General features: G+C 37.8%; 2 protein-coding genes across 3 annotated transcripts in view; both read left to right on the top strand.

The window, feature by feature from the left end:
* LOC137947779 (uncharacterized protein At3g06530) overlaps nucleotides 1-22,302 on the top strand; it is a 35,188-nt gene extending 12,886 nt beyond the window's left edge. Inside the window, exons 16-39 of the mRNA XM_068793542.1 lie at nucleotides 951-1,134; nucleotides 1,380-1,477; nucleotides 1,585-1,737; nucleotides 1,854-2,010; nucleotides 5,199-5,353; nucleotides 5,521-5,602; nucleotides 5,678-5,852; nucleotides 6,348-6,423; nucleotides 6,559-6,732; nucleotides 6,858-6,929; nucleotides 7,156-7,260; nucleotides 7,358-7,447; nucleotides 17,394-17,608; nucleotides 17,816-17,996; nucleotides 18,104-18,286; nucleotides 18,410-18,505; nucleotides 18,622-18,689; nucleotides 18,774-19,122; nucleotides 19,346-19,561; nucleotides 19,704-20,384; nucleotides 20,476-20,885; nucleotides 20,973-21,222; nucleotides 21,438-21,608; nucleotides 21,904-22,302. Coding sequence (XP_068649643.1) covers nucleotides 951-1,134; nucleotides 1,380-1,477; nucleotides 1,585-1,737; nucleotides 1,854-2,010; nucleotides 5,199-5,353; nucleotides 5,521-5,602; nucleotides 5,678-5,852; nucleotides 6,348-6,423; nucleotides 6,559-6,732; nucleotides 6,858-6,929; nucleotides 7,156-7,260; nucleotides 7,358-7,447; nucleotides 17,394-17,608; nucleotides 17,816-17,996; nucleotides 18,104-18,286; nucleotides 18,410-18,505; nucleotides 18,622-18,689; nucleotides 18,774-19,122; nucleotides 19,346-19,561; nucleotides 19,704-20,384; nucleotides 20,476-20,885; nucleotides 20,973-21,222; nucleotides 21,438-21,608; nucleotides 21,904-22,134 — 4,572 coding nt within the window. The 3' untranslated portion in view covers nucleotides 22,135-22,302. The remainder of the gene's footprint in view (nucleotides 1-950; nucleotides 1,135-1,379; nucleotides 1,478-1,584; nucleotides 1,738-1,853; nucleotides 2,011-5,198; nucleotides 5,354-5,520; nucleotides 5,603-5,677; nucleotides 5,853-6,347; nucleotides 6,424-6,558; nucleotides 6,733-6,857; nucleotides 6,930-7,155; nucleotides 7,261-7,357; nucleotides 7,448-17,393; nucleotides 17,609-17,815; nucleotides 17,997-18,103; nucleotides 18,287-18,409; nucleotides 18,506-18,621; nucleotides 18,690-18,773; nucleotides 19,123-19,345; nucleotides 19,562-19,703; nucleotides 20,385-20,475; nucleotides 20,886-20,972; nucleotides 21,223-21,437; nucleotides 21,609-21,903) is intronic.
* Nucleotides 22,303-22,908: 606 nt separating this feature from the next.
* LOC137948862 (peptidyl-prolyl cis-trans isomerase FKBP20-2, chloroplastic) lies at nucleotides 22,909-26,448 on the top strand. Of its 2 annotated transcripts, none has more exons than XM_068795045.1 (7): nucleotides 22,909-23,028; nucleotides 24,458-24,514; nucleotides 24,595-24,800; nucleotides 25,152-25,261; nucleotides 25,405-25,513; nucleotides 25,600-25,676; nucleotides 26,118-26,448. In XM_068795045.1, the coding sequence occupies exons 1-7, from the start codon at nucleotides 22,964-22,966 to the stop codon at nucleotides 26,235-26,237; spliced, it is 744 nt and encodes a 247-aa protein (XP_068651146.1). In that variant the 5' UTR covers nucleotides 22,909-22,963; the 3' UTR covers nucleotides 26,238-26,448. The 2 variants fall into 2 exon arrangements, with proteins under 2 accessions (XP_068651146.1, XP_068651148.1); XM_068795047.1 differs by having other exon boundaries at nucleotides 22,910-23,028; nucleotides 24,454-24,514; nucleotides 26,118-26,447.
* Nucleotides 26,449-27,627: the final 1,179 nt, after the last annotated feature.

Genomic DNA, 27,627 nt, shown 5'->3' with positions numbered 1-27,627 from the left:
GTTGAAAATCCTTTTGTAGGTCTAAGAGCCTGCACCTTGTAGCCGTTGATAGTAAGTCCCATGTGTTGGACAAGTATTGTACCTTGGTTCCCTTGAGTCTATAGCTATGGACGCCGTTTAACCTTTTTTATTTAGTGAATTTTAACTCTGAATTGGGAGTGGAAGTAGCAATCCTCCAAGAGGTTGTGAACCACTATCAAAATACTTGCGTGTTCGTAGATTATTATTTTGTTTGATATTTTAACTTTTTGGATTTGATTAGAAAATTCATAGTAGCTATTATTGTCATAAAAAAACAGCTCAAAAAGATAAGATGCAACCAACTACCACTAAATTTAGCTGTTACTTTTCTTCTATCTTTTATCTAATTAAGAATCATGATTAACTCTCTTTAGTCCGTATTGTGACTAGATTTGGATGCTACTAGTTATGGAATTACTAAAGTATAATTAGAGAATATCATGGCAATACTTTATGGACACGTGGACATATTAGAGGTTCAGGAACCATTTACCTATGCTCCAATGCATGCAAACAAATTATAAAATAATTAAAATAAAGTAAATGATTTGTGGGTCGGGTAGGGTTTAAAGTTTTTGGACCCAATCCAATCCATTTTAATTAATTGGTTGGATCAGTTTGGTTCAGGTTTTCTTCATGACATATCCACATACTTATTCATTTTAAAGTCCAGATCAATATTTTTCACCCAAATACTAATTCAATTCATTTATTTGCGGTTCGGATAAGGTTCTGCAGATTGGGGATGGTTTGAATTGTGGATTAACCCAACCATTGCAGCCATAAAATTTATTATCTATGCATATGCTTACTTTTTTTTAATATGTGCACTGTATCTCTTTGGAGTGCAGGGTAGTAAAATTTTATCTGCTTATTGCTTCTGATTATGACTCGCAAGGCATTGAGCTAAACAACTACGAAATGTGCAGGAATTCAAACGTGAGCATTTTACTACTGTGAATGCAAAGACTGTGGAAGCTTTGGCTAGAAGCTTCCTTACTAATACTGAAGAGTATATGCCATGGTTGATTGAGTGTTGCAAGACATCTAAGCAATCAAAAACATTATTTTTCTTGGTCATTCAACAATCATTTATTTTAAATCAGAAAGAAGGTATGCTTTTCATGTTCTTTTCAGTGATATAACTTATATGCAAAAATTTGTTCTACAAAATGAATTATTAAAGGTTCCTGAACATTTCTAAGTGATGCAATTATACATAGTGGTTAATGCATTCATTGACTCACTTTGCTAGAAGTGTCTATTTCTGCTTAAATGTGTTTCTCTTGGTTACTTTTCAATTTAACTTGAAAATCATTTACTTATAAATTTACTTTGTTGTTTGTTTTGCTTGATAGAGGGTAGCCGTTTTTCTTTGTTATTTCAAGCTTGCTTTCCAGTTCTTCGAAATGAGTGGCATGAAAGGGAATCAAAGCAAGATGCTCTTGTAAAAGAGGTTTTGTATCCAAAAGATTTAGTATAGTGATATTTTTTTTTCTAAATGTTGGTTCCTACAATCTGTGATGCTAACCTCCTTTTTCCTTTCTATGAATTTTTTGGCAGTTTGAAAATGAAAAAATTGAGGAAACTTTTCAGGGGCTGATGGACCGCTTATTTGATGCGAAGTTGTCTACTTTGAATTCAAATATCTTGATTTGCTTATTTTGGAACATGTTAGAAGGAGCTACCACCCAAATTGCTGTAAAGGGTACAAGGGTTAGTTGATGAATATGATTTTCTGTTTTATTTTTTAGTAAGCTACAATGGGTTGCACTAAATTATGAAGTAGGAATGCTAGTCTTTGAATTGATGAGAATTACATTTACCTATAGGTTGCCAATGGAGATGCACTACAGATAGTAGATGACCTGTTTGTATTTTTTGCTACGTCCTCTTTGAAGAACGTCTTGCTAGAACAGCTTCAGAGGCTTGTGATGAAGAACAACATACCTCCTGTTGAATTCTTATCCAAATTCTTTACTGAATATGGTTTGTGATCGTATTTCCTTCTATAATTGTAGTTCACTTGAAATCGTTTCCTCCTTTCTTTCAAAAAAAAATCACGACACATATATTTCTATTAGTGGAATTGTCATTTTGTTGAAGGATTATTATGGCTAATGGCTAGCTGCGGTCTCAGCTGTGTATTTCTTACTTGAAACTTGTCATTTGGATTGTGTTTTTTCTTTATTTATTTTTTTTGAAAAAGGCAAATTTTATTTTCAACACACTAAACTGGAGGGTGACCCCTTTTATTTTTTTGAAGAAGTGGAGGGAGACCCATTACAAAGAGGGATTGAAGGGAAAATCCTTGTCTAGCTTATGAGTTGGCTGATCTTGGTACATGATGCCAAACACAAACAAGTTGGAAAGATACATCAATAAATTTCATGAAAACACTGTCAATGCCGCCCTCCAGTCTTGGAGTACCACCCAATAACAACACTGGAATCCCATTTAATCCATTAGCTACCATGAATCTTTCTTTGAAGATTAGGAGGCCATTCCTAAGGGCTTGAAGCGTCGCATTGGTGGAATCTGAATTGTCTAATGGGCTGGAGTAGGAGGCTAGAGTAGCACCCTAATGATTTTGGAGTACCCTCTAAACCCAGCCGGACCTAGCCTACCAAGAGTGCAGGTGTCGAAGTTCAACTTATGACTCCATGAGAGGGAGGGAGAGGGGGGGACATCCACTCTGGCATGACGATCTTCTTTGCTGTGGACATTTGAACAATTAGCTTCTAATTGTCCCAAGAGAACCCTACATTGATTTGAAAATTCATCCCAGTTGCTGACCCAAGCAATGATGTTACCGTGTTTGTTGTTTCTTTATTGCCAGTGGCCCCATACAATCTGGGTAATGCAAGAGGAGAGGAGTTTACCAAGCATGGACAGATTCATAGTATTCCTGGTGCAGAAAAGCTTTGAAAAGCTGTTTGGGTTACAAAGAGAGGCCAATTTTCAGAAAAAAAATGTGTTGAGCCAGGAGTAAGAGTGTGATCCACATTCTCCTCCATCACACCCCAGAAACTTCATTGACTAAACTAGATCTGTAGTCATGATGCATGCTCATTGGTCTTGTCTATGAGTGTTTTTTTGTTTTTTTTTGGAAATGTTGATTACACATACACACTGTAAAATGTACCCCGATGAAACTTGGACTCTAGACCTCACACTAGGAACAGCCCTTTCCCCCTATTTGTATTTTCTAATGAGCAGGTTTTCTTTTCCATTCTTTTTTTTTTTTTTTTTTTTTTTTTGTGCTAAGTGGTTATCGTTTCTATTAATAAATAATCATTCACAAAACATTGACAGAGGAAGAGGCATGTGTCAAGTCTCAAGAGGGAAGGCACATCCCTCTACAATGTCATGACTGGAAGTCTCATCCTTTGCTTGGGAGTCGGTAAGTTCTTGAAACAAATAAGTACGAGTTGCTGTCGAACCCCTGTCTCTGCCTGCCAATAGGAACCAAGTTCTAGTAAAATGTAAGAGATATTGACCTTGGCAGGTTCTTGGAAACTGTGTTTTATTGAGATGCTGAAGGTGCTGAAGCTAAGGTTGGCTGCTGCTTTGTATTAAAGTTGGGTTAGAGTTCTTCAAAGAAATACATGCTTTGTCTTTCTGTATATAACTGTTGAAAAATAGGTGATTTGGGGAGAAAATAGAAGAGAAAATGGATTTCTGAAAGAGAGGCAGCTTTGCTGCCTTGGAATCCGAGCTAGAAAGGCCCTTCTTGCTTCTTTATAATCAGAGTTTAAGTGAAATTTTACAATAGGACAAAAATGCCCCACAATACTCAAAATTACATCTCCTAAAATACATGTCTAAATTGAATGAAAACTTAACTAGAGATAAAATAAGACATTCTCTATCTAATAGCCATACTATAAGAAAAAAATATAATATTGAAAATCTAAGAAATGACCAAAATACCCCTGAGCTTGTATTTTAACACTACCCCTCAAGCTGAAGAGTAGATATCAAATAATCCCAGCTTGTCACTAAAGGATACATGTTCACATTTCCCCAAAGGCTTGGTAAAGATGTCTCCCAACTAGTTTGAAGACTTTACATGAGTTACCACCTTCTCCTGCATCTCTAATGAAGTGGCAGTCAACCTCTATATGTTTCATTCTCTCATGGAATACAGGGTTGCTGGCAATAAAAATGGCTACCTGGTTATCACAATTCATAACCATAGGGTCAGGTGACATAAAACCAAACTCAAGAAGCACAGACTTAATGCACATAAGGTCACTAACTGTATGAGCCATTGCTCAATACTTGACCTCTGCACTGGACCTAGCCACAACCGTTTGTTTCTTACTTTTCCAACTTATCAGGTTGCCTCCAATAAAACAATAGTAGCCTGATGTAGAACATTTATCCATCTTACACCCTGCATAATCGGCATCAGAATACCCAAGTACATCAATTTTCCCATTATGAGTATACAAAAGACCTTTTCTAGGTGCACCCTTTAAGCACTTCAAAATCCTCTAAGCAGCTTCTAAATGGATTTTTTGAGGATTTTCCATGAATTGGCTCACAACTCCCACAACAAATGAAATATCCGGCCTAGTAACTATAGCATAGATCAGTTTACCTACTAACCGTCGGTATTGAGTTTTATCCTTGAGTGTAGGACCCTAGGTGTCATGTATATTATGATTAACTTTCATGGGGGTGTCTATAGGTTTAACACCTAATAAACCATACTCCTGTAACATATCCAATATATATTTTCTTTGAGAAAGAACAATACCTCTCTTGCTATGAGCGACTTCAATGCCAAGGAAGTACTTGAGAGAGCCCAAATCCTTTGTTTGAAAATGTGTGGCCAGATATTGTTTAACTTCTGTAATACCATCAAGATCATCACCAGATAACACAATGTCATCTACATAGACAACCAAAACCACCATACCAGTCCCGTGGACTCTGTTTAAGTTCATAAATAGCCTTTTGCAGTTTACACACTTTTTCTGTTTCCCCAACAACTGTAAAAAGAGATTTTACCGCTGTTGATAGTGTTCTGCAGACTAACTTTTGCTGTTAGAGTAGTAAACTGCTTGAAGGCTTGATATCTTGTTGGCTGGATCTTGTTCAGCTTTCTACTTTTTGTATTTTAATTGGAGTCGATTTTCGTAGAAGTACTGAGAAAACTTCCCCTGTAGGTTTCTCCCCTGTGATTCAAGAAACAAGTCTTAGTTTTCTAGCAACTATTTGTTCATCTACTATATCAAAAAACAGTGGAGCAACGACCAGCAGTCAGATGCAACTGTTGCTTGGATTTCCTACTCTTCTCATCCCACTTGCCAGTGACAATCAGGTATCTCTCTTGCTTTTGCATTTTTGGAATCATATTTTCTTTTGGTTTTCTGTATTATACGTTTATGATCTTTATTTTTCTTACTTCTTCTTTTTCTACATTTGACTAAAATATTTGGGGTTTCAGTTATGCATTTTATTGCAAACATTTTACCTTCTTTTATTCAGGATGTACGGGTGGCTGCTATGAACTGCACTGAGTGCCTCTTCAGCTTATCAAACAATATTGAAAGTTCTGGTCCAAAAAATGGTAGTGTAGAAAGTTTGATTGTTTTCTGTTTGATGGTCATTTGTATGTAGTAGTTGTGATCTGTTCCATTTACAGGCAATGAGAGTCTGCCTAGCAGTACTTGGATACCTTCTTTTGGTGATCTTTTGGGTATGATAAAGGAGCAAAGAAAGTTCATTTTGTCAGATGCTAATTTTCTTTCATCATATTTGCCATCTGTGCTCTGCTCCTTCAGTCAGAGCCTTTTAGTGCCTCAAAACACTGAGAAGAGGTATTTTTCTTCTTACATCACTGTTTTGATGATCATTCTAGTTAATTTCATGGCCTCAGCAATGGCCTTAGTTGCAATACACTTATATCCTGCATGGTTTTGCCTCCTTTTACCAGCTTTATTTAAAAAAAAAAACCTTTATCTTGAATTACGAGTGAAATTGTAACCTACACGGGTAGGGTATTTGTTTAGAGTCAGTTACCTACCAGAGTACCACCATCTTACTAGGGTTGTGATTTGGATACTTTGTGATACTTATGCATGAGTAATATTGTTAGCCTGTAGAAGCTGTCAGTTAAGACACGTTGTACTCATTTAGCTCTTGGAACATGTCATCTGAGCATATTGAATATGTATGATGATGTTGAATGTTGGTATTGTTCAAGCATGAAATTCTTGCATTCCATCAGATCCCTTATTTATCTTCTTCAAGCTCTTTAGCTTGAGTAACCATTCTTTATTACATTAACCAATTTGACAAAATTTCTCTTTCAGGTTTGATCAACACACTAAGGAAGCCATCTTACATTTCATTTTAACTTCTGCGCTGAATTTCTCTACACCTGGAATGGTCTGCACTTAATGTCTGTTCATGTTAGCTTAAATATTTAAAGTTTCTACCATATATGGAGTTTTTCTTTCTAGAGTTTTGTTTCAAGGGCAATAAGAGATAGAAGAAATGACTGAAATTTCCATATGTTCTTAGTTCAAGGTATTATCACTGTTAAGAGAAATGGGTAACACCATATTGAATGTGGGGGGGATTAAGTTGTTGCTGTCAGAACTCTTGGAGAGACATAAAAAGTACCATATTGATCATGATAAATCTTGTCATGAACTATCAGCAGTTGAAATCGAGATGTTATGTTTGCTTCTGGAGGTAAATATACTGAAACCTTCACACCTTTATCGATCTATCATGTACTGCTAAGTCTATAGGCATATATTCCTGTTTGGTGCTCACTGGCATTTGGCTGAAAATTCTGGCAATGTTTTGTTAAATAGATTTGTTTGGTTGTCCGGAGCTCATCTCTACTAGAAGATTCAACCGTTGCTTATCTTTTTAAAGCATTACAGGTTAAAGTATATTATTCTTTGCTTGTCTTTTTCTTCGTCCTTTTGTTCTCAATCTATACACACACGTGCACATGCAGACACTTTCATGCATACATCCATACACACGTATCTATACATACATACAATACATATTCATACAAGATTGCACACTTGCAACATTTGAAGTCTACCATATATGAATATTGAAATCCGGTTTCTTTCTTGGTTTTTGTTCAACACTTTTTAGGTGGATGGAGTGTCTGCTGAGGACCCTGCTGTGATAAAACCATGTGCCACTGTCTTACAGAATCTTTCATCCACATTCTATGATTGTTTGACTATCAAATTACAGGTTTGTATTGCATCTAATTAACTCTAGACCACAACACTTTATTGTCAGCTACTATTTACATGCTGAAGTCTTATAAGTCTTTTTGTTTTACAAACAGGATGAGCTTTTCTGTCAGCTCCTTGTTTTGTTTCGAAATGAAAATGGTGTTATTCAGAATGCAACCAGAGATGCCCTTCTGCGCCTAAATGTTTGTGATCTCTTCCAAATGAAAATTTTGGTTCTTTTAAACTTAATTTGTTCTGAATACATTGTATGGTCAAATCTAGTCTTATTTATAACTTTATCTAACAAACATGACTATTCACCTTTTGTTTTTCTTAGTTAGCATGTGCTTATGTTTGGAATCAATGTACTGATTCATTGGCTATTACAATTTGTCACTTAGAAGCAGTCAAAGTATTGCATACATTTATTTATATATATCTTTTTGTGGAGCCTGCCTGCCCCCTTTTTTTTGAGAGCAATGAGAAAGGGAAATCATTAAGAAGCCTAAGCCAAGAGGCTATAGAAAAAGAAGAAAACAGCACAGAAAAAGAAAAAATCATAAAGGAAGGGAGGCGCCAAACACTGCTAATGGTTCGTTCCCTCTCTAACCAAGCTGTCAGTCGTACCGTTTGCACTCCTAGGAGCATGCTGTCAACATATGGTGTAGATCTGCTAATATCCTCTTATCTCATACAAGTACTCTAGAAGGCAATCTGGGGTGGTGGGGGTGAAGGAGGGTGTGCGGGCAGTTGCTGCCTGAGACCCATGAAATGACCACTGAGTCACTCTCACTGACCAAAGGGGTCTAAAATGTCTGGAAATAAAGTCTCAGCCCCAATGGGAGAGCCATGAGCTCTTCACAGTATACTCACAAAGCCCAAAAAGAAGTAAAAAATACAAGGATAACTGCCCCTGACAGATTCCTGACCACTTCCCCGCCACCAGTAGGGCTTGGATTCTCCTAGAGCTGCCATCAAAACTGAGTTTCAGCTGATCCTTTGGTGGAGGAACCCAAGCAATCGGTTGGGTAATGTGATGGGGGCTGACTGAATGATTGATTGCCAGTTTCTTCAAGTGACCAAAGCTGGGAAAATGAGATGTATCATTTAGCTTACTTGCCCAAAATAATATATTATGCATTAGTTTTCAATTATTCCACCCAGAGAAGCTTGCTTACCCTCAAACACCCTTCTATTGTGCTCAGTCCAAACATTCCAAGACAGTGGTGAGCTCCAAAAGTTCTTACCAGTTTTGCAACTTCAGGGTAGGAGCCGTCCAGACTTGTTGGGTGAATGGACAGTGGATAAGAAGTTGGTTGACAGATTCTAATTGATTTGAGCAAAGCTGTGGGAAGGATCGTCTAGGGATCTCCCCTCTTAGAGAGCTGGTCAGCAGTAAGGATCTTGCCCTTTGTGGTACAACAAAGAAAGTGTATCACCCTCTATTTCTAAAAAAAAGAAAAAGTTGTATCACCCTAGGTGAGGTTGGGATTTCCCAAAGAGCATTGCCAAGAGGGACCGAGTCAGAGCTGACACCACATAAACATGAGGACTGTAAGGTGATAGTATAGGTTCTGGAATTGCCCTTCCACACCATGGAATCATAACCCCAGCCTAAGGTTTTGTGAGTATGAGCTTCATAGACACAAGCGGATTTGTAGTCATGCTAAATAGGCTCGGACAAGCATTTGGCCAAGGAAGTATCTTTCTAGAAAGAGTTCTGGGCTCCACCTCTCACATTGACGGGGAATCCATGCTCAAACGAAGGGCGCAACTTACAAATTGTTTTCCTCAAACTGGATGCTTGGCTTGGGGGATGGGTAGGTGGGAGCCAAAGGGAGTCACCATAGTGACTTTTTGTTTGGTATCTGTGTCACTGCCAAATTTCCATAGCCATTTGGAGAGAATAGCGGACCTTAATGGTTTTATGTTCCTTATGCCAAGACCGTCCAAAGGTTTAGGTTTGCAAGCCTCATCCCATTGACTAAATGGTACTTGAACTCAGGTAAGGTACCCTCCACAGGTACCTTCTTTCAATGGCCTCGATATGATTTGCAGTGGATGCAGGGCTCTTGATGAAGGACAGGAAGTAATTTGAAAGACCAGCAAGGGTATATTTTATGAGTGTGGTTCTTTCGGCTTAGAGCAAGGAGACTACCATGTTAATTGGCTTGTGAAGTTGGGTCCAAGGCCCATCCCAAAATGATTAACCAACTTTGGAAACCTCTTTCCCAGCAAATAAACTCAAGATCTTTGTACTCACAAATCCATGGGGGACTATTCCTTAACACTCTCCCTCATGTGTAGGCGCTCTTTTGTGGCCCTCCAAGTGGATAGTTTTAGGTGTAGCCCTCTTTTGTAGCTCTACAAGTGGATAGTTTAGGTGTAGGCCCACATATGAGTACTTGCTCTGATACCATGTGAAGTTGGGTCCAAGGCCCATCCCAAAATGACTAGCCAACTTAGGAAACCTCTTTCCCAGCTAATAAACTCAAGATCTTTGTACTTACTAATCCATGTGGGACTATTCCTTAACATGGCCAGTTGATACTCAAAATGATCCAGAATGGTTGTCCAGAGAACCTTTTTGTGTCTCTCCAAAAATAGAGGAAGTTCCAAATAGGTTGTGGGGAAGGAGCCAAGTTGATCTCCAAGAAAATTTGCCAATTCAGAAGCCATACTTGAATCCAGGTTTATGCCAAACAATGTAGATTTTGACCAATTCACCCTCTGCTCAGAGATCAACTCGAAAATAGATAGAAGCTCTTTGGTGTTGACAAGCCGATCTTCAGTAGAGCCCTGTGGCTAGGGGATGTAGGGGACTATACTATACTTTTCTTTGGACTTGATTAAACTGTATTCTAATATTTCTTCCATACATACAAACAGTTTTTCTTATTTGTTCATTATTTTTTAGTTGTATGTAAAGTAAGCTATTATCTTTTTTTTGAATGGTGTGATTTTTATTAGGGGGACAAAATACAGCAGGCACCCCCAGTTTTCTACAAAAAATTTGAAAATGAAAAAGAGACAAACAATGAACTAGAACAAAGATAAATTAACAAAGAACTAAAACATATCCCTCCTGCTTGCAAACTTAGATGGTGGGAAGTGACATACCCTCCTTAATCAGCTTGTCAGTAGCTGAGTTTGCTGACTTGAGAATGTGAACCCAAGATGTTAAATGGACTGAGCTATATCCAGAATTTGCTCAAATATGGAGTCTGCTATTATTGTGTGTTGTTAGTTTAGAAGAGTTAAAAGCTAGAGATTCGTGTATGGTGAAGCGCGGTGTTGAATTTTTGGAAAAGATAAATACTTCACTAACTTATTTTTAATCGCGTACAATGAGCCTCTATTTATAATAGAGGAAATAATTAAAGTCAGATTACAGTTAAACTACCCATGTTCCAGTTATGCCCAAAGTCTAACACTTAACGATAAATCCTAAAACAGTTAAAAAACTAAACATAATTAGAAGACTAACATATGTAAAACACCTTTAAGCGAAACTCTTATTTGAGACCTCCTTCCATGAGTCTTGTCTTAGACTCCACCATATTAATTCTAGATTTGTGAGATTTCTTGTTGCGAGAATCATGTAAGACTCTTCCATACCTGCTTTTCAACACTCCCCTTCAAGTTTGAGTTTATAACTTTAGTTTGAAATAAAAAAAAATTTGGTCTTTAATTTTTTTTGCTAAAGAAAATTCTTCATATTGCTTGACTAGCACCTCTGCAGTCGAATTTACAGATCTCGAAATGTGAGACCAAATACAAGTGTGGAGTGAGGTAAAATCTAAAATTTCCCGAAAGATATCCCAATGGCTCCATGGAGGAGGGGAAGCACATTCACACCAGAAAATTATTCATAGATGCAAAAACTTTTATCTTTTATTCCCCCCCTTTCTTGAATATTTTGGTCCCTCTTTCTTCTGCTACTACTTCTTTTTCAAGCTGGGGATAAAAAAGACATAGTCCCAACTTGGGCAAAACACAATATGGGAGAAGAAAATCACTCTTAGCCATACAAAAAAAACTCTATACACTAGTCAAAATTGTTGTAGTATGAAACACACTCCACTCAATTTCAAAGGTAGAAAAATGGTCTATTTTTAGGGCACGACAAAGAGACTCATTTTCTAAGGGTAGCTCAAACAAAAATCACCTATTGGGTGAAGAATAAAAAACTTGACTCAAGCTGGATGTTGGACATAGTTCTATACTTTTTAAGTAGTAGGTGTAATCATTGCTTTGAAGTGAGAGAAACACAAGATGACAAACTAAAGAAATACTAGAGGAAAATAAGTTTAACCAGAAAGAGGCGGCTATGCAACACTTATACTTCTAAACGAATCTAGAATGTGACTTTTTTGTTAAAAAAAAAACTAAGAGTGACTATAATAATAAACTGAAGATACACATCCCAAGTTACAAAAATGCAAAAAAATAAAAACAACATCAAATCAGGATATCGATACTTTGAACAAGCACATCATGGAATGATTAAGATTGGCTAAAAATATCTGATTAGAAGAAAAAATTGCCTAAAAAACTAGGACTCTAGGTGAAAATAAAACTCAATTCACATCAATGCATGGAGAGAACCTCTATCCTGGATCCTTATTGTCCTTTTTGCCAAAATGCCCCAGAAACAGCCAATCACATACTTTTATCCTGTCATTATGCCCATACTATCTGGACCAACCTTTTAAATAAAATCAGGTTCTAGTATTGTGCTGCACAAAATCTCTGATCCACTATCCTCTCAATTATTGATGCTAGTCTCCCAAAGCTTGAAAAGATGCTTCTCTCATGTTGCATTGGGCATATAATATGGGGATTATGGAAAGAAAGAAACAAGAGAAAATTCAAATTTAAATTTTCCCCCACTAAAATTTTGATTATTACGGGCCAAGTAACTATCTGGCTCTTGACCCGAAAAGAATTCAGAAATTTCAGCAGTTCCAATCTGAGAGGAAATTGGCAGTTGGTTGTTGGGCTGTTTCAGCCTTCCCACCCCTTGATCATGGCTATTTGCCCCCCCTCCTCTTCAACGGGCCATTTCAAGCTAAATCTCGATGGGAGTGCTCTTGGCTGCCCTGGTCCTAGGGGCAATGGAGAAGTTATTCACGATGGAAACGGTCATCTCCTCTTCTCCTTCGCGGAGCCACTTGGAGTCTCCGACTCCACAACGGAATTAAAGTATTTATTAGTCGGCTCACGGGCCCCCTCTGCATCGAAGGGGACTCAAAGACTATCATTGACTATTGTGCAAAGTCTATCAGGTTTGTTTGTACTCTTCACTTTCTTTAATAGTTTATACACATCATTTAAAAAAAAAGCATGGAGAGATAATAAGCGAGAAAATAGGAAAATAAGAGATTTTTGGCAAAACTAACTTTTAGTACTTTTGATATAGGTATCTCCCACGATATAGCTTAGAATCATAAAAAGTTTGTTGATAAAGAAACTAGACTCAAAGAGCTGTAATTTGATACCTAAGTTGACATAAAAACTTCGTTCTTGAATCTTTTATGACCGCTTGATTTGCTTCGTTATGTAGCATCGAATCCAATGAGAATATCGCCTTACGTATATCGGATTTACATGAAAGTTACTCCTTATGAAACTATACTTCAATATCTTTCATTCAAGTATAAGATTGCTTCATGAAATATACATCTTTTGAGAGAAAGAATTTGATAGATTTCAAACTCTGTAATCTGGCCGAACTGAGTATTCTTTCTTCTTTGGCCAGCATGGCCATTGACTCTTCCGATATTGATCTCCCTCTAGAAAACTCAGATTGAGAATTGGTTTGATAGGTTAAAAAATAGACTTGCAAATCTTTCTTTTGACATATATTCTTTATATAAAGTCTCGTTTTTTATGCGTTTTAGTGACATAAAATGCATAAAAATTTGAATCTTTCTACTGCTGCTTTTTTTTTGTTTGATAAAGATCTATTGTATTAACAAGTGAAAAATTACAAAGGAAGAGGGAGCAAATCCCTAACAACAAGATGTCGAAGGGATGCTCCCTGCTTGGCAAGCACATTTGCTGCCGAATTTGGAGATCTCAGAATGTGAGACCAAATGCAAGAAAATAATGAGGTAATCTCTAAAATCTCTTGAAAGATTTCCCAATACTTCCATGGCAGAAGGGAAGCACACCGGCACCAACCAATGACTACCTTGGAGACCCCTTCAATGTGGATTGGACCACTGCATTTATCTCTGAACACCGGTGCCATATAGCTTTGCAGACGTTGAATCGGAGATACCTAATGGACCCGCATAAGAAATACACTGATTGCCAGATGGAGCCGAGATCACACCTCCAAAACCTGCGATCTCCGGATTGCCAAGAGAAAAACCGTCAAAATTCAATTTTAGGTACCCAAACTCCGGGGGAGCCCACTCTTTCATAACTTGAACCTTGGTCCCAAAATGTATCCTTGCAAGGTTGCTCCAGCTATCACAAATGGAGGTGCCCTTGAAAGAGCAGAAAGGCTTCTTCGTTAGAAGCCAGGTGGAAATTTGACCCGTCACATTTTCCACTATTATTGCCTCAGTTTCAAATTTAGCATCGAACTGCCTTCTATTACATTCGTTCCAAAGCCCCCACAACACAAAACTGGCACAAGTTGAGAGCATCATTTTACCAAGCGCAGGAAGGGGATAGCCAATGATCGACTTGCTAAAACTGATTAGATCCGTAGATATACAGAATTGCAACCCCAACTTGCATAAGACAAAGGTCCACACATTCCAAGAGAACTGGCACAATAGCAGAGTATGGCTTGAACCTCCATTCTATTGTCTGACCTTTGCTGTTTCAAATATCGATTTCTCTTTGTAGAAAACTCAATTGCCAAAACTCTTTTTTGCATTGGAAAGTAGACTCAATCATCTTTCTATCAATATATAATTTGCAAGATGAAAAGTTCAGAATGGAAGTGCGAACGCCTATGAAACAATGGCTATTGGGTCAAAAAAGGAAGAAAAAAGTAGAATATGAACATAAACTACTGGAGATGATGAGCCGGAAAAGGTTCACATAATCTCTGTGGGTTGACTGAGTCAACTCACGGAACCTGCTCTAATACTATGTTGAATTTAGGGGGGGTTAGTCAACTTGAAGTCCGAGATGATCTTCAATTGCATGACGCCCTTCAACAGTTGAAGTCATTAGTGGAGCGCAGATGACATTTCATCAGGATACAGGGGATGAAGCGGTCCTTCATCTCCACGGTTTAAAATCCTTCATCTCAAAGAAGGCCATATTTGATCTTCTTTGAGATGAAGGACATGCGACGCTTCCTTTTCCCCTCTCTCTCCTCGCACCCCCCTCTCTCACGCGTCCTCATTTTCCTTTTTTTCTTCCTCTCTCCCGCACTCTGTCTCGGAAACTCTCTAAGAGGCGAAGCCCCAACGGACTGCGATTCGCCACCGGAGAAGAAGAGACTCCGTTGGTGAAATTTCCGCAAGGGTTCTCTATTCCGGGGGGCTGAGAAACAGAGCTTAACAGGTTTCCGAGAGCCCTCTGTTTCGGAAACTCTCCACGCGGCGATGCCCCAACGGGCTGCGATTCGCCACTGGAGAAGCAAGAGACTCCGTCGGTGACATTTCCACTCAACCTCCGTCTCGGCAGCACAGCGGCAAACGACCCATTGGCGAAATTTCCGCAGGAGGAGGAAGAAGGCTTCAGATTAAAACTTTCCTAAGTTAGGAAAATTTTAATCAGCGCAGGACGCTAAGTAGCGCGCTAGACCGGGCTTACTGAACCGAGTCAACCCAGGCCAACTCGGACCAGGCCAACTAAAAAAATAAAAATAAAATAAAAATAAGCTTCAGTTTTGGGCATCCAGAGGGTGGACATAGCTATCGCGGATGCTACTTGGGCACAGGTGGAGACGTCGGCATACAGACCCTACTTTCAGGCCTGAGGACAAGCCGTATTGATCTGCTCCGTAAATTCGGTTGGAGCTTGATTAGCTGCCTGGATTGATTTTCTCTGTTCGTTGTGATCTTTGGTTTTTCGGCACCGTGGGAAGAAGACACTGTTGGAAAATATGATTTTCCTAAGTTAGGAAAAAATTAATGTGGCGCCGGTTCAGCGCATGACGCAACCCAGCACTATATCAATTTTATTACTATATTAAACTTCATATTTAAGTCTCTGGTAAATAAAATATAATTAAAGTATGTATTTGATTAATTAATTACTTTTAATTTTGTGAAAATATATTATTAATTAATACCATGTAAAAAATCTATCTTATGTTATTAATATAATACTTTTTTATTCATTAATCATATTTATTTTTTATTTACTCTATTGTATTAGTGATTTAATAGTGGTAATTAAAATATTGTTAACTCAAACACTTGGTTTAATTAACTCATTTTTATAATTAATAAAATCAATGGTTTTAAATTTCGAAGATGTTGATGAAGATGAACTTGTCCACTCTAACACCCTATTTCGAAGATTTCGAACATGAACTTGTCCACACTAACACCCATTTCGAAGATGAAGATCATGTAGATGCATGAGATGAAGATCAAGATCAAATTTCCAGTTTGTTGACTAACCCCCCTCCCCTCCCCCCCCCCCCCCCCCACCCTATAAAAAAGAGAAATACTTCACTAACTTATTCTTCATTGAATACAATGAACTTTCATTTGTAACAGAGGAAATAAGTAGAATTAGATTACAATTAAGCCACCATGTCCTAGTTATACTTAAAGTTTAACCCTTAAAGATAAGTCCTAGAACAATTAAACAACTAAAGATAACTAGAAGATTAACATAACCTAAAACACCTTTAATTGAGATTCTTTTGTGAGACCTCTTTCCATGAGACTCGTCTTAGACTCTACCATATTAATTCCGGTTCTATGAGATTTCTTATCGTGAGAGTCATGTAAGACTCTTTCATACTTGCTCTGAATTTAACAAAGAATGTCCGTAGAGTAATTCTTAGATTTTACATGAGTGAGGAAGAGGTATGTGATGGAAGATTAAGAGAAGGGGGACGAATCCAGGGGATTGAGCCTAGGGTGCTGCTTGATCCCTTGTTATTTTAACTTTATTAATACTGAAAATACATACAAGACCCCATGACAGCAGAATTGGGATGGCATAGATATAGGGTTAAAAAAAGTGTAACAAGCTGTAATAACTGTTAACTAACTAGAGAACTAACATTAGCATTGGTATGTGGATTGGAATTCTTAAATATGTCCTCTAAGATATTGTTTAGTAGAACGAGGAGTACCCTTCCAAACTTTCAAAGTCTTCTCCCTCATGCTGGAGCATAAAGATTATAATGCTCTGCTTCAAACACATTCTGTTTAGTGGGCTGAAGCTATGTATTCTAGTTGTTCCTTGAAAGGTGTACTGCAGTAATTTCTTTGCTAGCCACCTTCTCCTGAAGGAAGTGGCAAATCCCCTTCAATATATTTTTTTCTTTCATCAAGTCTCTGCTCCTTTACTGGCTAATGGAAGTTTTTGGATTACTCACTTCAGTTACATCATCTTGTATACTGCATGAGATATAGTTTTATATCCAGCGTCATTGTTGATCTTTCACATTCTATTTCTTGCATCCCCATATTGTCATATTTCCTTCAACAAAAAATGCAGTTCTATGAAGCTGTGCTGTCATCTGGAGAGTTTGCTCAATCTGCATCTACTTAACCTTCTGTTCCAACTGGTCCATGTGCTTTTAAAGTTATTCCCAGCTGGGGCCTTTTTCAGATGTCTTAAGACACGTGCCATTGTTTACTTGGTGCAAGTTAAGTGGGACTTGCTGCTTTTTGTCCCCTTGTCTGTATTCGTAGCTTCTTTTGAAAATCCATTATCATTCAGACAAAAATAAAAAAGAAGAAGTTAGTTTACTGCACTTTGATCATCAGTCATTAAGTACCACATTATCATTATTCCCATCGTCCAAGCTAATCTTGAACAAGAAAATTGAGATGATAGCTTTAGACAATTGTTTTACATTTTTTCTTTTGGATCTGAGTGGCAACGAACATTGTGATTGTTGGGCTTCACTTAGTTCTTTCTATGAGCTGATTATTTGAGCTGATCTTAGCCTGTCTAAATAGTGGGATTGACAGTTTTGAAATTCTACAGGTTAATTGGTCAACTGTAGGTCGACTACTTGATATGATTCTGTCTCTAGAACATTGCCAAATTGCTTCCCCTGACACTAGAGTGAAGAAAAAGAAATCTGCAAAGCACCAAAATTCTGATCTCTCTCTCAGTTTATTTAATAAAAGGTGGCCAAGGCTTTCTTTCCTCAGTTCATTGCTTGATGTGTTATTGCTGAAGAAAGATATTCAAAGCAGGTACATTTGGTGAAAGCCTTTTTTATCTCTTAGATACCCTTTGGATGTTGGGACCATATATTGATACGAAGATTTACCTTCTCTTTTCATTGTTATTTACACATTCTTTCACTTTTTCTGAAACAATTATTTTTTCTTTATGCAATGTAATGCTTAAACTATCATTTGTTTGCAGTCTTTGACTAACTTCTCCGTCTTATTTTTTAGGGCTTCCTTAGTAGAGCCGTTGTTTAGACTCCTGGGCAAAGTCTTTGAGAATGAGTGGCTCCTAGGAGTTGTTGAGCAAAATGAAAAAGGGAGCTTAGATACTGTGGGTTATATTCAGCAGACGGTATTGTTGATCCTTGAGGAAATTGCTGTATCTTTATTGTCTGATCTCCCTGTCAAGGTACATAAACTTTTAGTGCAAATTGGGAGCAAAAATGTTTTTTCCTGTACATGTCCTGGTGTATGCTTTCTAAATCTCTAAATATCAAATCATGAATGTTGGTGTAGGGTAATATTCTGGAGAAATTCGACATGGATTTGTTGGTTGCTTGTGCACAATCTGCAAAGGACATAACAACTCGAAATCATGTGTTCCTATTATTGTCTTCTGTTTCTAAGATTATACCTGACCAGGTTCTGGATCATATTATTGACATCTTTACAGTGGTTGGCGAAGCTGCCATAACACAGGTTAATCTCACTGCAGTTTGAAGATTAGTTTGTTTTGTATCTAACTACATGATGTATTGCTAGGTTGTGTACTTTTCACGATGGCCCTTTGATTCTCTGTTTACATATTTTTGTTTATTTTAGAGTGATGGCCACTCGCAACATGTCTTTGAGGAATTGATGTCTGCCATTGTTCCATGCTGGTTATCTAGAACTGGCAAGCCAGAGGGATTGCTTCAGGTACCGAAAATTGTCACTAAGTAGTCGGTGCAGAAAATGAACAAACACCTTTTCAGCATTTCTTTTGGGAAACTAATTGTGTTTTTTTCTTCTCTTTTGTCACTTGGGTGACTCAGATATTTGTGAATGTATTGCCTGAAATTACTGAGCATAGGAGGCTGGGTCTCATGGTGTACCTGCTGAGGTAGTTATTGTGGTACATTCTGATTAAAAGTACAATGCAGAGTTTCCTCGCTGTAACCAGCTGTGTGGTCACTTTCTCTTGCAGGACTTTGGGTGAGAAAGATAACTTGGGTTTGTTGCTTGTTCTTCTTTTGAGGTTGTTGGTTCAAAGGACAATGCAATCAGGAACTAATAAAGGGACATATTTCATGACATCCATTTCTTCTGCAATCCACAAAGAGTGGGAATTCTTATTTGCCATACAATTATGTGAGAAGTATTCCTGCATGACTTGGCTCCCTTCTCTTGTTATGCTTCTCCAAGAAATTGGGGGATCTCAAAGTAAAGAGCAAGTTGCAGAGTCGCTAGTAGCAATGCAATTTGTTCAACAGAAATTGCAAGATACAGAATTTGTCTTCCAGCTTGAATCTGGCCAAGAGAAAGATATGCTCGAGGTGCTCTCTTGTGTCTATCTTAATTGTCATATATGGAGTTTTTGTAAAGTTTCTGTTTTTCTTTTTTCTGTAATTTATTGATCTATCATGTGAAGCTTGTATAATTAAATTCTCTTATTATTGTCTCTCATGTGTAATTCTGTTTGCCGTTATAGTAATTCTGTAATAAGAATCATTTGACTGGAATTGTCCAAGTTTAATTCAGGTTATTATCTGCTTTCAGGGAGTACTTGGAACACTACTGGAGCAGATTGTTTCTCATTATCAAACTGTCACTTTCAAAAGTAAACAGTTGAAAGTTCCTTCTATTGTCAGGAGAGAGCTCAAGGACTGCATTCAAAGCACATTGAGGACTATTACATCGAGCGTGGGCCCTTCAGTATTTTTTAAGGCCATCACAAAATTGCTGGATAATTTAGATGAGAGTGTGAGGAAAAAGGTACAGTATAAGTGTAGTATTTTTCCTGAATGTTGTACAAGTTTAGTTTTGGATCGCCTGAAAGTATGCTGGTGCTCCTCTCATCTTTTATCGGATGGGCTATCTTCCTTGGTCTTATATTTTTCATGCTTGTCCATTGCAGGCTCTTAGTCTTCTCTGTGAAACTGTGAAGGATCACGTTATTGACCAATGTAATCATAAAATGCCAAGAAAGCCAAACCGTAATCCATCCAGTTATAGGTTATCAATGGATGAGGGTGCTTGGGAATTCTTCAATGGGATGTGCTTACGAATTGTTCAGCTGTTTGCTGGTTCAGATTTAGATAGTGCAGTTAAGTTGGCAGGACTTTCTGCACTGGAGATACTAGCAAACCGATTCCCATCAAGTAGCTCTGTTTATATTACATGTCTTGCCTCTGTTGGAAAGGACATTCTGTCAGAGAACCTAGCGATCTCTTCTGGATGCCTTCGAACAACTGGTGCTTTGATAAATGCACTGGGTCCCAGGGCATTGTCAGAGCTTCCCCACATCATGGGACTTATATTGGAGAGAGCTAACAGGGTTTCCTTATTCCCAGCTAAAACATTTAAACATGGTTCTGATGAGGCGCTTGGTGAAGTTTTGAGTTATAAGGAATCTCTTCTTGTGTCTGTTCTTGTGACTTTGGATGCAATCATAGATAAGCTTGGTGGTTTCGTGAACCCATATCTCAAAGACATTGTAGAACTACTGGTGCTGCGTCAAGAATATTATGTGGAGTCAAATCTAAAAATTAAACAAAAAGCTGATGCAGTCCGAAGGCTTCTAATTGAAAAAATTCCTGTATGTGATTGTCAAAATTTTATTAATTTGCATTATTTTTTCTTTTAGTGGAGGAAATATTGAATATAGCATTTGCGGTTATGTTTTCCAGGTTCGTCTGATTCTTTCTCCATTGCTGAAAATATATCCTGAGGCTGTTAAGCATGGAGAATTGAGTGTTGCTGAAGCATTTACAATGCAGGCTAGTGTGATTGGTAGAATGGATAAATCATCAGTGAGGTCTTATCATGGAATGATATTTGATCAGTGCTTGGTGGCTCTTGATCTTCGTGGGCAGCAGCCAGCATCAATTAAAGATATAAATATTGTTGAAGAGAATGTCATCCGTGCAATGAGTATTTTGACGATGAAGCTGACAGAGACCATGTTTAGGCCTCTTTTCATCAGGACGCTTGAATGGACAGAGACTGAATCTGGAGGGAATAGGGCGAGCGGCACGACAAACTTGGACCGGAATATTTCTTTCTACAAGTTGATAAATAAACTTGCTGAACAACAAAGGTGAGTCTATCACAGTACATATGGATTGCTTGCTTTTCTCTACGCTCTTCAAATTTTACTTTTTATTGTCTTTAATGCTCAATGCAGGTCCTTGTTTGTTCCCTATTTCAAATACTTGCTTGAAAGCTGTACTCGGTATCTTACTGGTGACCAGGAACCTGGTTTTAGTCAAAAGCAAAAGAAGCCTAAGATTCAGCAAGGCAATGATGGCACTCAAGGGAGAGGAACATTATCAATCTCTCAATGGCATTTGAGGGCATTGATTTTATCGTCCTTACATAAATGCTTCCTCTATGATATTGGGAACTTGAAGTTTCTTGATTCTACGAATTTCCAGGCTAGTGTTCTTGACTGTTCTCTTTATCTAGGTCTTGATAGAGCAATTTTGTCCAGTATGTAGTGAGTTTTTCTAGTTTTGTTTACATTTTAAGTATTTAAATTATTTGTGAAGTGCTTACAATTGAAAAAATGTTGTAAGTATTAGTTTCTATATTGATGTCATCATTTAAGTTGTGTGTGTTCTAAATTCTAATACCTTTGAAATTATAACAGGTTTTGTTGAAACCAATTGTCTCCCAACTTGTAGTGGAGCCACCAGCAACTTTGGAACAGTGTCCAAATATACCAAGTGTGAAGGAAGTTGATGATATTTTGGTTTCATGCCTTTGCCAGATGGCTGTTACTGCTGGCACTGATGTTCTATGGAAACCTCTGAACCATGAGGTGAGTGCACATTAATAATTGGCGATTACTTGCCGTGTCTTTTTTTTTTTTTTTTTTTTGCCTCTGCAGTTATACCATTTAACAGCATTGGTTGATCACAGTTCACTTATTAGTTGTAGAATTTCTTGGACTCTATGACCTGTTTGTATTTGTTGATAGCCTCCATTCCTGAAGCGAGTGCAAACATATCCCTTCGTTTGAACTTTTAACAACTTTATTCTCTTCCCTACTGTACTTTTTCTTGAAAGTAAATGCCAAAAATTTCATCAGTCGATTGGTTTTATCTTCATTGCAGGTGCTGATGCAGACTCGCAGTGAAAAGATTCGGTCACGAATTTTAGGCCTGAGGGTGGTGAAGGGTCTAGTGGAACGTCTGAAAGAGGAGTACCTTGTTTTCCTAGCTGAAACCATACCGTTCTTGGCCGAGTTGCTTGAGGATGTAGAACAGCCTGTGAAATCTCTGGCTCAAGAAATCCTGAAGGAGTTGGAGACGGTGAGTGGCGAAACTATCAAGGAGTATCTCTGATCTTTAGGATTGAAATGTGAAACCGCTTGGCAATTGCCGTGCAGTATTCAGTCATAGAGGGTTGCTGTATAAAGACGAGGGGGCTCTTTTATTTGTAAACCAGGTCTTGATTACGATCTGGTTTTAAGTTTTGGAATTCTCTGTGCATAAAGTTATAATTTTGCAGAAGCTATTGGAGGTAATCGATTTTAACCAGCTTTGCATTTAAAATTGGCTAGCTTAGTTACACGCCTCCGTCGTACTTATCATCCAATTCGAATCGATTTGAAGGGTTTTTTTTTAGGAAAACAAATCCAGTTTCTGTCCTCGTCAAACTTCGGTAGTAGCATACAAATAGTATAACTATACTAACTGGAATTTCCTATCCTCAACTTTGCCTGTGAACCAAAAACCAAACCTACCTCTAATAGCTGTTTCCGAAAAAAAGGTTAAAAATTATACCTCTAAGAGACGTGACGGAAGATGCCCTTTTTTTTATCTGTCGATGAACTCTTCACTGACAACATTTCTCGGGAGCGTTGATCATGATCAGATAGTCGAGATAAGGTTTTTGCTTTTAGTATTGGATTTAGTATTGTATCTGATTACGTTTTTTTTTTTTCTTTGTATAAATCTGAAAAGTGAACATAAGATGCATAATATCTACCAATGTTCTTCTGGGGTATAATTGTGATTTGCACCTGAACAAAAGGATATGTACGTCCATCTGACCATATTTGAAGATAGTAGAAATGACCTTTCAGAATTCCGACTGAAGCAGCCTTACGGAATCCACAGTAGCTACTGGTTATTTCCTGCTTCCTGGCTACTAGGAGATAAGCAAGCCTGAATGCTGAATTCGTCATTGGAAAACCATGTATACGTGCTCCTATTCCTTCCTACCTTCTGTTCCGTGTAAGCTTCATCTCCTTCTTTCTGTTATCTTAAATTGACGCGCCGATACTCACTACTGTTGTATGTGGATTTCCTTAAAATGGGTTCTTGTACCTCTATATGATGATAATTTTAGTTGAATGAGGTGGCTTTGAGAGGAATGAAGTTCGCATTTCTTGTAGACGTCCTAGTGAAGTTGTGTCATTTTCCGCTAATGTTAGTTATTTTTTATGTGGCCGTTCTGTGAATTTGGGTTGCGTTTGCAAAGTTCAGTCGCTGCTGGACCCTTATATACTTTGTGGTTGAGGTTCAAGAGGGATTGAACTTGTGCCTGTTATTTTTGGGTTTTTGACATGGTTCTGGCTTTGGTCGAAGAGTTTTTTTCACTTCCAAATTGATGAAGTTGAATTGCATGTTACCTTGTGCTTGGTGTTTGGTGTTTGGATGTAAGAGAAACTTCTGGCGTTACTCCTATAGTGGAATTGGAGCATGCATGTAAGTCCCATTAGAGTGAGTGACAGAGATTTCATAGTCTACTTTTGGTACAAAAGTTGTGTTCTATCGTCACCCCGAAAAGTTAAGAAAGCATATTTCAATAGAAGGAATAATCTGCAACATAAAGTCTAAAAGGGTTAAGAAGGTACGAAGACTTCCGTTGATAAACTTCATTATAAGAGAGCAGCGATTGACTAAGTTATCATCAAGACCCACTAGGAGACGCTTATCACTCAGACAAGGTATCTGAATTTGAGTTTGATTTAGCCTTCATGGGCAGAGATTCTATCTGTAAATAGTCTTGAGAAGAAGTGGGAGGAGATCCCTTGGATAAGAGCTAAACAATACAGTTGCTGATAAGAGGTCTTTCTTGTTATTTCTTTTTCTCCCAGTGTCTTGTATATTTAGCAATGCCAAGACTTAGCTGCCACTCAAAGATGCTCACTACATCGTTTTGGCCTATTCATGGATGGAAGCTTACACAAGAGGATAAACCTTACTCATGTTGGAATTTGACATAAGATTCTTTGCTCAGTTATACTGGTGTTTCATAGTGGGATTTCTTTGTTCATTGTGATGATGGCTAGGTGGAACACTTTTTGCAAGTAGAAACTTCTCTTTGTGAAGTCCATGCAGATTCCTCATCTTCATAGCCTTCAGTTGATGACTTGATAAATTGTTTATACTCATGCTCAAGTCACCACAGGGAGAAGCGTCATTTTTTTTTCTAATTTTTTGGTTTTTTTATTTATATATGGACATTACCACCTGTCATTTTCATTTCATTCGTTATTTGTGACTTTTTGTCATGCACTGTAGTTCATAATTTGGGTAAAGAGAGCTTTCACTCGCTTGAGTTAAACTAAATTGGGTTATTGTGCACCATGTACACAGGAAAGAATGGTTTTGGTAGCTGCACTTATCCATCTTTTGTTCTATTTAACTGTTCAGGTAGAAATGGTAGAACTCCTTTCAGAAAGAAGCAAATTCCTGTATGCTTACAAGATGGAAGGTGAGACATCCTCAATGTATTTTTCCGCTTTATTCTGTCATGGTTAATGAGAGATTCTGATCATTTTGGAGGAGGTACAGATTAGAGGATCCTTTAGTAAAAGGAGGTCGCAAGTGGTTCCTTTCAGTCTCAGTGTTGATCACTTCAGACTTGCTTGTTGCTTTTTCTGCTTCTGCGAAGGGGAAGAATCGGAGCCCCTATGATGAAAAACGCTTGCTTGAACAAAATAAGAAGATACAAGAAGCAAATAAAGCACCGGAGGACTTTCCAAATTTCATTAGAGAAGGTAATCCTTGTGTTAGTAATACAGTATTAACTTGATTGTTACGATTGTTTTAACTTTTTGATGAGGAGGGAGTGAATTCTTTGAACGGTAGGAAACTGTCCATCCTAACTGCAGTCCCTACTACCATTTATGTGTACTGTGTGATTCAGCTTGAACGATTTTGGTCTTGTTGCAAAAGAAACAAGGAAAAAATACTTTTTCTTGCACTTATGTAAGTGTAAGATATGCACACAATCTATTTAGTCTTACCAGTGAAGAAGTTCCCATTGCATAGCCAGGCATGTAAATGATATGTTTAAATTCCTATGCAAATTTTACATTGCTAACAATAGTCCATGGGATGTTCTTCAGGTTTTGAAGTTAAAGTTGTGATATCAGATAACTATGTCAAGTGTGATTCTGGACTAATTTACCTGGATATTGAAGTGGGTAAAGGTGATTGCCCAAAGGCTGGTCAACAGGTTTTCTCTTGCATCAATTTTTGCAAAGGACTGCTTTCTTAACATCAGTTAAATGACTTTTTTCTAATAAAACCTATAGTTTTCTATGTGTTTGTTTATGAGACTTCTGCAGTTGTCATAACATTAGTTTCTGAAAATGAAAGGTGACATTTCATTATGTGGGCTACAATGAATCTGGTCGCCGAATAGATAGCACCTATTACAAGGGTACTCCGGCAAAGATCCGCTTAGGCACCAATGCTTTGGTTAAAGGTGAGAATTTTTCCTGTAAGGGTTTGTTGGCCTTTGATTCCCTCCATGTAAGTGTATGTAGCTGACTCATTTATAAAATAATGCAGGCTTTGAGGAAGGAATAGTGGACATGAGGCCAGGGGGGAAGAGGAGAATGATCATTCCTCCTGAACTTGGGCCACCGGTGAGCTTTGGTTGTTTTCTTCTTTCGTGGAATATTTTGCTTTCAGCATCTCAAGTTTTATACTTCCATTTTCTTATGGAAATTGTAAACTCCATTTTAGAGACTTATTTTGTTTCTTCCATCTGTTCTACCTTTCTTATCTTTTATCTAGTCTGTCTTCCCTCTGTTTCCCTTTCTCTCTTCGAACACTTATCTGATCTCTCTTTGTTTCATTAGATTAAGGATAAACCAGAAGAAGGTAGGAAGACCGGTGTCATGTCAAACATACTATTCCTACATTACTAATTTTTTTTTTTCGCTCCTGATCATAAGGGAGAGCATTGCTTAACAGAAGCTCAAATAAAGATAAATATATGATACAATCAGTGGTTACTTCAAAAAGTAGCCAAATAGCTATATACAGCATGGTTTGCTATTACTAACGAAGATTTTATTTTGTAGGTGGGGCCATCTACATTTTTCAGTTCAAAACAATTTGAAGTATTTGATGTGGAATTACTTGGTGTACAAGATTGTCAGCGTCGGACAATAGGTTTCTACTCTGATTTTGTGTGTGGTTAAGCTTTAGGACTTTCTTCTTTCATAAAACTAATTCATTAACTTGATGTCTGGAAGTTCAAGGCTACATTACCAATCCAAATTTTGTAAAACTGGAGCTTGAATTCCCACCTCCCAAAACCTAAAAGTGAAACAGTAAAAAAATTGAAAAGTTCAAAACTTGTTAAAAGTTTTGGGTGAATAAAGAAAAATGATACCAAATGCCATCTCCTAGCTTTGTAGAAACTCCTGTTATATGCTCATTTACTACATATCTATAGCAGACATGGAGTTATACATTTTTTTTTTCACTTGATATTAGTCATAAGTTTGCCAGTGATCAACTTCTACATTTCTTTTCCGATCGAGAAAATTGGATGGCAAATACTTGTAGTTGATTTATACGCTATACGGATTATGGGAGGTATTTCTGTGCTTCTTTAGTTCTCAATTCAATTTCACCATCAAATTTGAGGCAGTGCCAGCCTCTGTTTTCCCTGTCAAAATTCCAAGTGCTAGCCTAATTGTGTAAGGTTCTGGACAAGCAGGTCTTCTGAAAACTGCTCATATTAGACGCTGTCACTCTTTGGATTTCATCCTGATACTTGTCACTATTTTTCTAGAAGTCCATTAGTTAACCAGTTATCTGTTTTCTTCTGGTTTAATTGTGTATTTCCTAAAAAGACGAGATTATGAACTTGACTCCAGCCATGAATGAACTCACTCATGGCCTTTTTATGACGAGGGTCAGGCTCATTAGAGACTGTCATAAACGAGACTACCATGTGATGGAACCCAATCTATCACGCTAAAGCCTAGAAGTAGTCATTAAGTATTCTTAGATGTTCCTTGAATTTGCCTAATAAAGGAGCAGACACGCTTGAAAACAAATGGTCCCATTCTGTGGTACCAAATAACCCAAATTCAATATCTCTAACGTGCTGTCAACGTGCAGTCCAAATCAAACACAGACGATGTTCTGAGGTTCTATGTCAGTAGTCCCTATGAATATGTGCTAGAAAGTAGAAACAGGTAGCCTAGAGAGTTAATGGGTTGCCTTTGTCTATCAGTCGATCAGTGTCTTTTAGCAGAAAAGTTTATGGGACCACTGCCTTTCCAGTTTGGTGGAGGAATCAGATGCTGGAGATTAGACTGAGTGCCTCTGAATTGGGTTTGAACCATTTTCTGTAGTGGGTTCTTCATGATATTGGGTATTCATCCGTTATTTATTGAGCTCCAAACATTTAGAATCATTTTACATTTAATTTCTAGTAAAATGAATCAGGAACAAGATCCAGCCTGCAGCAGCTCAACAGAGGAGGTCAAAAGTCTTTGTAACTTGGATGAAATACTACAGATGGATGCAAAAGATTTTCAAATTTTTTATCTATTTCATAAGCCAAACAAGGTTAGT

Source organism: Aristolochia californica, unplaced genomic scaffold (genome assembly GCF_029961685.1).
Source record: "Aristolochia californica isolate CCGP_79_NKW_82.1479 unplaced genomic scaffold, dmAriCali1.0.hap1 SCAF_13, whole genome shotgun sequence".
Lineage (NCBI taxonomy): Eukaryota > Viridiplantae > Streptophyta > Magnoliopsida > Piperales > Aristolochiaceae > Aristolochia > Aristolochia californica.
Note: the sequence above shows the minus strand (reverse complement) of the source record. Positions and strands in the feature narration are given on the sequence as shown.

What these genes read in the sequence shown, in the direction of transcription:
- LOC137948862 (XM_068795045.1), top strand. Translation starts at nt 22,964, where the DNA reads ATGCTGAATTCGTCATTGGAAAACCATGTATACGTGCTCCTATTCCTT. An exon ending in TCCAAATTTCATTAGAGAAG is followed by an intron (nt 24,801 to 25,151) that starts GTAATCCTTGTG and finishes GATGTTCTTCAG; the next exon opens with GTTTTGAAGTTAAAGTTGTG. An exon ending in CACCAATGCTTTGGTTAAAG is followed by an intron (nt 25,514 to 25,599) that starts GTGAGAATTTTT and finishes AAAATAATGCAG; the next exon opens with GCTTTGAGGAAGGAATAGTG.